General features: G+C 43.4%; 1 protein-coding gene across 1 annotated transcript; it reads right to left on the reverse strand.

Moving 5' to 3' along the window:
- Window positions 1-284: 284 nt before the first annotated feature.
- LOC119282704 (ankyrin repeat-containing protein At5g02620-like) lies at window positions 285-3,060 on the reverse strand. Its single transcript, XM_037562832.1, has 3 exons — window positions 2,449-3,060; window positions 1,568-2,103; window positions 285-913 (listed from the first exon to the last, which is right to left on the reverse strand). Exons 1-3 carry the CDS (start codon window positions 3,008-3,010, stop codon window positions 314-316), a joined length of 1,698 nt encoding a protein of 565 aa, XP_037418729.1. The 5' UTR covers window positions 3,011-3,060; the 3' UTR covers window positions 285-313.
- Window positions 3,061-12,205: the final 9,145 nt, after the last annotated feature.

Raw genomic sequence — 12,205 nt, forward strand, 5'->3', positions numbered from 1 at the left:
GCTATCGATGGATAGATGTGATGCTGCAATGCACGATACTTATGGAATAATAAAGCAAAAAAAAAATAGACATTGCCATTGCCATTACAGATGGCTTGAACCATCTCTACAGAGAGTCAGAGATGGAATCAACAACATACAAGAATAATAGAATTTGCAGCAAGTTTGAAAAAGATGCAATAATGGTACGTAGTACAACATTTTGTCCGAATGAGTTAACAAATAAAGAGCAAGTAGCTGGCCAAATAATGTTTATTACATATAAACCTCGAAGTACTATGAGAAATCATGACCATAAGACGGATGGTTGAAGTCACACCATGTCAAGGAGATCAGATTTGAAAGTTTTACCAAGCCGAAATCTGAGCTTCAACACCGGCCATTCGCCCAGCAGCTTAGTGAAAATGGGCAACAAAGCTACCATGACGCAAATTGCAATAGCCAACCAGTGAAGATGTGGAGCCAACACAGTGTATAAACCAGTTGAAAATGCCGTAGTTGTTGCCACATATGCAAACCACATAAGCTTCTTAGTGGCGGATATGTAATAAATCAAGAACTCATAATCCCCCCACCTTGCTATGATGCATATGAAGGCGACAGCAAAGGAGCAGCACATTGCTAAGACGTCAGAAATCAAGAATGCCTGAAATGATAACTTCCTAGACATGATGGGAAGTCCCTCGCTTCCGGCGTCATTGCTGTATCCTCCAGGCAGGGTGAAGGCAGCGGCAAAGGTGACCGTCGTGATGAGGATCGCCACTAGCGAAGTGTTGCTTGTGTATGTTTGAGTTAGTGACTTCGCCTCCTTCCTTGATTCTAAGGTCGCTTTGTGTTTGGTATGCGTGTGAAGATTATAAAGAGTTTTGGCATCTTGCGGATCAGCTCTCGCCATAAGCATGCTCACTTCATTCTGCATATATTCAAAGAAGGCGCACATGAAGATCATAGTGTAATAACAGAGATTTGCAATTCTATTACATGGATCTATAGTATTGAGAAAAAGTGAACCAAAATTAAATTTGATCCTATATTTAAATTGATAAGCAAAGTAGTCGATGATGTTGGTAATACTGAAGTACAAATATGTTACTCCCTCTGCTCCATATTGTAGCATATAGATTTTTTGAAAAGTCAAGTATCGCAAACTTTGACCAAATTTACGGAGAAAAACTTTTACATCTAGAATGCCAAAGTTATATCATTAGATTCATTATAAAATGAACTTTTATACGTTATAATTTTGGTATTGTAGATAAAAATAGTTATCTCTAAAACAATGGTCAAAGTTTTCAAAGTTTGACTTCAAAAAAATTCTATATGCACTACATTATGAAATGGATGGACTATATAAATTTATAAACAAAATTTAAATTTGTAATATAAAGTTTTCTATGTCACTATTAGTCTTAGAACAGAGCCAAATACTGGACTACAAAATTTTTTGTATGTTGCAGCATTGATGGTTCTATGGTGAGTTCCTTTCAGAACAATACAGTAAAGAGTTTTTTTTCTTTCTTTTTTGTAACCGTGTGCGTGTGTGTGTGTGTGTTGATAATATACATACCCAGTTTAAAGTCTTCGCATGATCAATGACATGGGCTAATACCCAAGCTGCTGTAACACCTTCATTATCAAGCACAGTTGTGTCTATGTCATCGTGAGACAGCAAAGCAACAACCATTTTAGGATTGCACTTCTCTACCGCCAAATGTAGAGCAGTTTTCCCCTTGGAGTCTCGCATGTTAATGAGTTTCCGAAGTTGTGGGGTCCTCAAGATGAATTCTGTGAACTCCACTTGATCCTCGTATACAGCTACATGGAGGGATGTACAACAGGCATCTTGTGTTGAACGGTAAGGAGTATCAGGACAGTATTTAAGAAGCTCTTGAGCAACATCGAGGTGACCTTCATATGCAGCATAACTAAGGAAAGGATTACCATTACTTGGCACATCATACCCTAAAGAGCAATCACGTTCCAGCAATACTCGTAACACGTCAACCAGGCCACGATATACAGCTGAACTTAGCGGAGTACACCCATTGTTATCGGCTTCTTTGGCCAGCCCAGGACGTGTTTCCACAATTCTCTTAGCCAAACCTGAAAACAAATCAGTACATGAACAACGGTTAATTAGCAATGGGATGACGATAGTTCTTGTGAGGACTAGTAATGATATACTAGAATAGTTCTATAACATCAATGTACCGTGCTCTAGATAACATTGTACATTCAAATTCTTTTTCCCAGTTGTAAACTAATAGAGTAACAAAATACCAGGAGTAAACAATAATTCAACATCTAGTTGTACTATTGAGCTGAGCAAGTGAGCAGGCAACCATGCTACCAAACCACATGCACCAACACAGCGGTTGTAGGGCATCAATGGACAATTGCTACAGTCCCAAACTCGCGAAATATATACATGCACACACTGGTTCTCACCTGCGTTTCCATTTTTCACGGCAGCCTGCAGAGTGTTCTGGCCCCATGGTCCCATATGAGCAGAAACAGGAATTTCAAGTAAATTCACTGAAATATCAGTAAAATCCCTCATCGCTGCAATATACATAGGTGACTCGTTCATTCTATTCACATGTGTCGACAGAACCGGCTCTGCATCTATCAGCTCCAGCGCAAGCTTCCTGTGGCCACTGCGAATGGCATGGTGCAGTGCATTGCAGCCATCAATGTCTTTTTCCAAGATTGCCTTGCTCAGTCGATGTTCACGGTACCAACGGAGTAGAACGGAAGCCAAGATGACAGAACCACTTTTCACCGCGGCAAGAAGTGGCGTCTCTCGATCCAGGTTTACTGTAGTGAGAAGAGACACCTCCAGGGCCACCAAATCTAGGCAAAATGCCTCATGGCCATGGATGGACGATATGTGAAGACAGGTGTTCCCAGCTGGAGTTGTTCTAAGAAGCATGCTTGGATCCTGTGATGCCATGTCCTTCATTGATGCGGAATCGCCGGATGTGGCTGCTTCCAGAAGAACTTGGTCCATCCATAGCTCTTCATGTTGTCCTTCCAATGAACTAGTTGTTGATGTATTATCTGCCATCTATATTCTGATTTAACTGCAGCAGGAGAAAAATGGGAACAAATACAATGATGGGTAAATGATTAGCCGCTAGTTTTTGAAGAGGAAATCTGCAAACCATGCCAACACTAATTCTAGTTGCAATAAGGTTCCACAAAATTATTCAAAATGGTAGCTACAGAAAACAGGGTAGTTATAGCAAATTTAAGAATAAATTAACTCGATGAAATAGTAAGTAACACACTTGGCTACAAAGGAAAGTGAATGGGGTACTCCAATGGAGAAGAGAAATGCTAGCTAGCTAGATTAGCTTCTGCTTAGTTCTCTTTCAATGGGGATATATAGTGAAAAACAACCAATAAACTACTAGCTTTATTGACCGTAATTGCACGCGTATGTAAAGAACACCTGACATGGAGAAGCTAGGTGCTAGTAGGAGTACAGTAATCCACAGGCCGACCACTCTGTGCAAATTTGAGACAAAATTGGGATGCCCACTGATCCGGGCTTAGCATCATGACTGCACCGCGGAAAGGAGGAAGAATAGCTCGCATTGGCGATGGGGAAGAAGAGAAGGCGACGCCCATGGCGGCATGAGTAGCAGGCGGCCTCCGCTAATGGGTAGGGAGAGGAGGGTGGAGGCGGCGGCGGTTCGATGCGAGGTCGTGGCGAACTGTTAATGGCGTTTGTGGGGCTCAAGTCAAGGAGGGCGCAAGAAAATTCCATCAAAATCAAACTAACAATCGAAGAAGATTTCCCTAAACAACAAACTAGCCACCAACGGAAGAAACGAGCCAATTACAATCAAAACGAATAAAAAAACATCCTTAGGCATGATTAATCTCGTCGGCGTAGAAGTACACACCTCTCTCAGACAACCGCAGATAGAACCAACGTAGTCGCACAATGAAGAGAACAGCTAGCAGGCACACTAGTGTTCCATGCGAGAGGATGGCAACAACTTAAAGAGTGGGAAGTCAACGCACCAATTCAGTTTGAGTTAATTTGTGCATGTATCATTTCATTAGGCATGTAATGGGGCACTTTTAATCAATATAGACTTGACCTGACTTCATAAAACAAACGCGATATAGCAGTCCTCCTCGTGTTTATTCAGTAATGACTATTAGTCGTTTCGCCATTGCCCCGCGCAGATCTCGCTGCAGCCGGTGGTGCACGGCGGTGGTCCGCCGGTGGCTGGCGTTGTTGCCCGTGGGGCGGTGTCCCTCACAGCGGTGGGGCTTGCCCCTGAATAACGCTTGGTGGTGGCCACTTGGCGGCGTGTGGGTTGGCTGGATCTGGGCTTCGGGTCTGCGTCTTCGTCGTGGCAGCGCATGCCGCTGTTCCCGGCCATGGGCATGGTCTCGGACGGGCCTAGTGCCGGTGGTGCTGGCCAGGACGCACGCTGGCAGCGCCCTACTTCCTCTCGCGTCGGTTCGCTGGCCTGTGGTGGTGGTCATCTTCTTCGTCGGAGGTGGTCGGAAGAGGCTTGGTGATCGGATATCGAGATCCATCATCTAGTCCTGGCTGCGAGTTGGGGACACATGGTTGCCGGTGAAAACGAGCCGACGGCCGGCAATGGCGGCATTCTACGTCGTTACCTTGATGCAGGCATCGTCGTGTAACTACTATCGACCCACTTGTGCTACTCCGGGGGAAACCCTAGGATCTGGTGTTCTAGACCGGATGATGGCGGCACTGCGGTGTCGTTTATATCTTGGGAGCATCGTTTGTGGAGCACCGCTGGAAGATAGAGGCAGGAGGTGGAGCTACTTCGTCTTGCACAGAGCTTCGGTGAAGATGTCAAGTCATGCCTGACCGACAGGTGCTACGCTTTGTCATGCCTGGTCGGCAGGTGCTACGCTCGATAGATCTTCCAAAGACATCAAGTTGTGTCGGCTGGTGGCACTTGGCAGCATGGTGTTGATGTGTATCAGTGGCGACCGCGACGTGCTCAGTTGTTTGCGTGCAAGGAGGTTGTGCCGTTGGGCACCGTGGTGGCGTTGACGACAGCTAGACCGAGCAAGGTTGATGCGTCAGTACAACTCTGAAGATGGAGCAGCGTCAGTTGGTGGCGGCGGCCTCTGAGAGCACGCCGGACCAGTGTGTGCCCCAGACCCGACAAGTGGCTAGGTTGGGGCCTCAGGTCTTAGATGTTAGGCTTGGCTGCGAGGTCTGTGGTACTGGCCCGGACTATGAGCATCCTTCATAATCTGGATAGGAGTAGCGACAGATGCTGCCTAGACGGTAGCTTCAGACTAACTATTATATTTCTTTGTAAGATCTTCAGTGAATAATTAATAAAGTGGCTGCATGCATCGCCCAGATGCAGAGGCCGGGGGTCTTCCTTCTTTAAAAAAAAGTTGTCTTAGATCGGTGTGGGAAGGATGAGCTACAAGATTAAGATGTTGCCTTCTGATCAAAAATATAGCCCATTTTGTAAGGCTAGTGTCTCCACAATCAGAATTAAGGGATAATTGGGTCGACTGCTAACTAGAGACAAAGAATATCAACTGATGCTATTAATTAGCTACGCCGCCATTTCCAGATACATTTCCATCTAGCACTCAAATCGCGTATAAGTCATTCGCGTAGTTCTAGGTCATCGATTTGAGGAATTAAATATGTGTTATATGTCATGAAAAGTATACCACTAGATTTCCACACGGATGTAGTTTCTAAATATATATTTTTTGTCACATATAATACATACTAAGATACTTAAATTATCGACCTAGAACTACGCGAATGACTTATACACCGGGACGGAGGTAGTACCAAAAAACTGACCTGCTCCGTACTAGTAAAGAACACCCGACAGGGATCGAGGAGCTGTCAGTAGGAGTACATCGATCCACAAAAATTAGTACAGGCCCCAGCCTGTCCACTTGTGCATGCAGAGTTGAGACAAAATTTGGGCGCCCAGAACTAATGCCAAAAGATTAGATACTCAATCATGTAGTAATTATAAGATGATCTATCTAGTTCTCCCTCTGTAAACTAAAATATAAGACATTTTAAATCACTATCTTAGTATGTATTTGTTTAGGGAGGGAGTAGTTGATTAGCACGTTGATGGCATCTTCAGTCAATAGTGAACTTGACCTGATCCAGAGTTCCAGACTCCATGATACGCGGTCATGGTCTAGTACTCCCTCTGTCCGGAATTACTCTCACAAGTATTTTCGGATGGACGGAGTACTTTGAAAGGTGTACAAGAATAATGTCCTAGTTTTGTGTACCCATTTAGTAAACTACTGATACACATTACCGTTGTAGCACTCATTTTTGGGCAAGTAACAGTTGATTCATTAAGATGGAACCTTGAGTGCCAGGGCACGCTATTAAGATCAATAATGAAAACCATGAAGACGTGCTGGATCAGACTGTCTTTCATTTTCAATGAGCTAGGATGGGAACATGGGCTTTGGCCCTTAATTTTGTCCTGGCCCCCATAGTTAAAGTCCTAGTGTATGTATGATGAATTCATTATAAAAACGTATCCCTCAAAGATCATTTTTGCAACTAGCTAGTTGGGTTTAGACTACCCACAGTGGGATTTGTGAGTATGGGCAGCGTGAAGGTGTGTAATGTGGTAGATGTGAGTATGGGCAGCGTGAAGGTGGATCTGGTGTCTTCTTTTCTGAAGTTGGGCGAGCATTTTGCATGGTTGCGCTGTGGTTTTTGTGATTTTTTTAATGTGATTTATGTGTTCTTGTGTTTGATGCATGCAGTTGTGATGTTTGTCATCCATTTGTCATGCGTTTGGGTCCATTGCCAGCAACGTTCAAGGTGTGAAACGGAATTGCTGTCCAAAATAATTCTCTTCTAAGTTCTAACCATGTTCTCTAAAAGACTAAAGCAAACAAAGTTAAGTATTATCATTCCATTTCCGCTACCTGTGCATTTCATTTGGTTGTTGTTTCCATTGTGATTTTTAATCTAAACATCTAAGTTAGACTAGACCACTCTGTCTCACATGAGACGCAAGAAAATTTCGTAAAATCAAACTCGCAATTGAAGAAACAAGGTAGCTATAACAAGAAAAATGGGCATACATATGGTGAAATAGCAGGTACTCACCTCAGACTATAGCAGAGAGACGTAGTCGCAAGATGAAGAGATCCAGCAGCCCGCTCACTAATGTTCTATGGAGAAGGCGAGTAGAGGAACTAACGGAGCTGGGAGTCATCATGTTAAATAGTGTATACTTGATTAGCCATGTGACAGAGCATTAAACTAATGACCCCTTGCATTGGCCTCCGCACTTGATTCAGTAATGTTCTTGACCAGCTGCTCAGGATCCAGGTCCTCGTTTTTGTATCGTATTTCGCTTTTTGGTACTATTATCTATGGGAACCCATGGACATACTTGTAATAGTCCCTTGGCATCAGAAATAGACCCGTTTATGGCCAAATCTAGCGTGCTTACATTACCAAGATTACCAGAAACATTATTATGCAATACAGAGAAACCACTAACAATTTATAAAATTACAACATATTATAGATCACCCACAATTGGCATAGCAGGGACCAAATCCAAGCTTACCTTCCGCTGCAATGCCCGTCCAAGATTTATTAGATGCTTCACATCACTGCACAGATTAATATGAACCATTAGGGTCAGGTTGAGGGAACACAAGCTATGGATGGATGAGTTCGAGATGGAACTCTCAATATCTACCAAGTACACGGGCCACTGCTTATTTGTTCTTGTCCAGTTTGCCAAACTCAGAATTTGCTCGATGAGGGCCGCCTAAACCGTGACACAGCCAAACTGCACCAACCCAAGTGGGTTTTTGTCTATTGCTTAATGCCTACTCCCTGCATGAGCAGCCTGTGAATGATAAAACCGGTGGTGATACATCAGCAAGGATGCTAGTTTGCTGTTCTCTATGGAGTATACATGATAATAGTAAACAGCTAGCAGTGTACCCATGGGATGATATGGTGTACTTACCGCAAAGGGTAGGGAGTGGCAGGTGCCAGATCCCGATGTAAGGGGAGATGATGTTGATCAGGGAGGGGCACCTCTCTTTGCATGTGGATCTTGATTCTTTGACTGGCTTCGGGAATAACTTTGATTGGTGGTGCCTTCACTTGTGGTATCAACTAACGCGGCCGGTGGTGGTGACATTGTTGTGGATGATGTGTCTGTGCACATTGAAATTGCAGGATGAACCCCTGCAGATAGTACAAGCAGAACTCTCTATAAATGGTACTCCCTCCGTAAAGAAATATAAGAGTGTTTAGATCACTAAAATAGTGATCTAAACGCTCTTATATTTGTTTACACAGGGAGTATCAAAAAGGAATATACAGCAAAGAGTTTGCACAGCTCATAAGCTAGACATCCCATTTTTAACAGAACTACTGTTAACCATGTTCAGTATTACTGCTTATGAGGAAGCACACTAGGCAGGGTCATACTTTGCTACATCAGATGTCATGAACTGATCTGCAGTAGGCATTAGACATTCCTTTTAGTTAGTGGTCAGTTTATTTGTAGTTTATAAAACTCCTTGCAGTTTGGCAACTTTGTGAACCAAATCAGCAAAACCAAGGTGGAGGACCAACTTCCTTTATGTGCAAAATTCGATTCAGTGCTTGTACAGAGCTAAGAGGTGGGCCATCTTCCTCAAGGTTGACATTGTAAAGCCGGCGTTCGACTCCGTTAAATTAATCGAAAATTTGCCTATTTACTCAACACATAGCACCTTCCACACCACTGTCTTGTTATCCCACATTGTTCGTGTTGCAAAACGGTCGAGCGCAACACAGTTCGTCTCCCTCCTCACCTATATATATAGGTGGGGGGGGAGGGGAGGTACCCTAGGGCGCCCCCAACAGGGCCGGCAGCCACCCTACGGCCTACCCTGGTCGCGCCCCCTTCCTTCTTTGGCACATGGGAGGAAAGCAGAGGAAGGTGGTTCCCCCCCTACTTTTCTCTCATGTGGAGCGGAAGGCGGGAGGGGCCAGCCCTCCCCCTTTTCCTTCCCAAGGGCCGGCGGCCAGGGAGAGGGCGGGCCAGCCCCTTGTGGGCTGGTTTGTTCCTCCCCTTGGCCCATTAAGCCCATATGGCCTCCCGAGGCCTCCCGGAACCGCTTCTGGTGATCCGATGAATACCTGGTACATTCCAAAACCTTTCTGGTGACCAAATATCATCGTGTTATATATCAATCTTTACCTCAGGACCATTCTGGAGCTCCACGTCATGTCTGTGATCTCATCCGGGAATCCGAACAACATTCGGTCACCAACTCACAAAACTCTTATAATATTATAACGTCAACGGATGTTAAGCGTGGGGACCCTACGGGTTCAAGAATAATGTTGCACCAAAAATACTCTCTGATCAATAACCAATAGTGGGACCTGGATGCCCATATTGGTTTCTACACATTCTACGAAGATCTTTATCGGTCGGACCTTTATGACAACATATGCAGTTTCCTTTGTCTGTTGGTATGTTACTTGCCCGAGATTCGATCGTCGGTATCTTCATACCTAGTTCAATCTGGTTACCGAAAAGTCTCTTTACTTATTCTGTAAGACATCATCTCGTAACTAACTTCTTAGTCACTTTGCTTCAAGTTTCTTGTGATGTTGTATTATCGAGAAGGCCCAGAGATACCTCTCCGTCATACGGAGTGACAAATCCCAGTCTTGATTCATGCCAACTCAATTGATAGTTTCAGAGATACCTGTAGAGCATCTTTATGATCACCCAGTTACGTTGTGACGTTTGAAAGCACACAAGGTATTCTTCTAGTAACCGGGAGTTACATGATCTCATGGTGGAGGGAATATGTATTTGACATTAATGAAAACTGTAGAAATAAACTGAACGATCATATGCTAAGCTAACGGATGGGTCTTGTCCTTCACATCATTCTCCTAATGATGTGATCCCGTTATCATGTGACAATTCATGTCCATGGTTAGAAAACGTTAACACTATTTGATCAACGCGCTAATCTAGTAGAGGCTCACTAGGGACACGGTATTTGTTTATGTATCCACACATGTATTTAAGTTTCCGATCAATACAATTCTAGCATGAATAATAAACATGTATCATGAATAAGAAAATATAATAATAACAACCTTATTATTGCCTCCAGGGCACATTTCCATCAGTCTCCCACTTGCACTAGAGTCTATAATCTAGATTACATAGTAATGTATCTAACACCCATAGGGTCTTGGTGCTGATCATGTTTTGCTCACGAAAGAGGCGTAGTTAACGGGTCTTCCACGTTTAGATCCTTATGTACTTTGCAAAGTTCTATGTCTCCATATTGACATACTCGTGAATGGAGTTGACGTGTCGCTTGATGTGTTTAGTTCTCTTCCGAAACCTGGGCTCCTTTGCAATGGAAATTTGCTCCAGTGTTGTCACAAATGATTGTCATTGGACCCGATGCACTGGGTATTACACCCAGAGCAGATATGAACTCCTCGTAGTTTCTCTCTCTCGCTCTCGAATTTCTTAGTGAAGCTCTGCCGAGAATGCTCCACCCCCACCGCCGCCACGCCATCGTGCTGCTGAGAACTCGAGCTCCTACTTCACCATTGCTCGCTGGATCGAGGAGGTGAAGGCGTCATCAAGCCATACATGTGTTGAACGCGGAGGTGCCGTCCGTTTGGCACTTGGAACGGGAGTTCGCGGAACGGATCGTGATTGGATCGCAAAGACTTTCGACTACATCAACCGCGTTTCTTAACGCTTCCGCTTAGCGATCTATAAGGGTATGTTGATGCAATCTCTCCTCTCGTAGATGTTCATCTCCTAGATTGATCTTGGTGAGCGTAGGAAATTTTTAGTTTCCCATGCAACGTTCCACATAAAATTGCAGCTACCACGGCTTGGCAAGTTTCCTCCTGAAGGCGGGTGGTCTCCCTCGCCCTCTTATACTCATATGCCTCCTCTCTCCGTATGAAATATCTTCGTTTTGCCTGAAAATCAAAGAAAGTAGGAGCAGGAAGCATAACAAGGATGACACGACTCCTATCAATGATTAGTCTATACTGAAATGGCAATTCATCCCTTTCAAGAAACTGGTAATTAACGCTCCATACCATCACAATCAAGAAAAGTCGGTGGGAATTGAATATCATTTTCACTTATGGGAACACCAAGATGATTATCTAAAAGAGTGCCGTAAATTCCACCAAAGAGATCTGCATCTTTAGCATTATTATGTAATCGACGTGCAATGATTGCCCACACATTATATTGTTTATCATTCATTACTACACTCTTGAGGACACTCAAATCAAAGTTGCAAATGTGGCTATGGTCATGTTTACCATTAATGCATCTTCATATAAAGAGAGCAATATAATGTAATGCAGGAAAGTGAATGCTCCCTATAGTAGCTTGTGTTATGGTTCTAGTTTACCCACACTAATACTATCAAGAGGCCCGCCGCAATCAGATTTTCGAGGTTCAATATAAATGCTCCATTGCGGAATTTTGCATGCATCATTAAGTTCTTCTAGGTCCATGCGAAATAATTTATCATAGAGATCAAATAAAACAGAATGTGTGTTGCGATGGACTAAATACTCAAATCTCCATACAAATGAGTCAGTAAGATTATAGTATTGCAAACACTTATCTGACAAGAAGTCCGTCAGGTCGGCGTTGTGCATGTATGTATCAAATTCTTCCTTGAAACTTGCACGAGTTATGAAATAATCCGACGGCCATTCAGAAGGCCATACTAGAGCTTCTGGCTGTGGTTCAAAGTCCGACTCCCATATAGTGGGCCTTGTGGATTTCTCCTTCGAGGAACCACCTTGAAACATTTTCCTAAGCATTTTCTTCCTCTGAATTGTTTTTGAAATTTTTAGTAGTGACTGGAAATAAACGTCAACCAATCTCAATAAAATTGATAGCAACTACTCCCACAAGGGTCTAGAGGATATATTATGCAACAAAGCTACCTTGGACCATATAAATATTACATGCAAGCTCAAGAACAAGGTCACCATAGCAGTAAAAATTTGCCATATATAAATCACTAGAAAAAAACTAATTGGACCATTGGAGGAGTCACATACAAATGATCAATCCCCCAAAACAGTTTTGCAAATGGAGCTACGAGCAAGCAAATTAAAAATGGCAGCAAGATGAGCAAGAACATGAGT

Source organism: Triticum dicoccoides, chromosome 3B (assembly GCF_002162155.2).
Source record: "Triticum dicoccoides isolate Atlit2015 ecotype Zavitan chromosome 3B, WEW_v2.0, whole genome shotgun sequence".
In the NCBI taxonomy this organism is placed as follows: Eukaryota; Viridiplantae; Streptophyta; class Magnoliopsida; order Poales; family Poaceae; genus Triticum; species Triticum dicoccoides.

What these genes read in the sequence shown, in the direction of transcription:
- LOC119282704 (XM_037562832.1), bottom strand. Translation starts at nt 3,010, where the DNA reads ATGGACCAAGTTCTTCTGGAAGCAGCCACATCCGGCGATTCCGCATCA. An exon ending in CGTGAAAAATGGAAACGCAG is followed by an intron (nt 2,104 to 2,448) that starts GTGAGAACCAGT and finishes ATTTGTTTTCAG; the next exon opens with GTTTGGCTAAGAGAATTGTG. An exon ending in ATGCGAAGACTTTAAACTGG is followed by an intron (nt 914 to 1,567) that starts GTATGTATATTA and finishes GAATATATGCAG; the next exon opens with AATGAAGTGAGCATGCTTAT.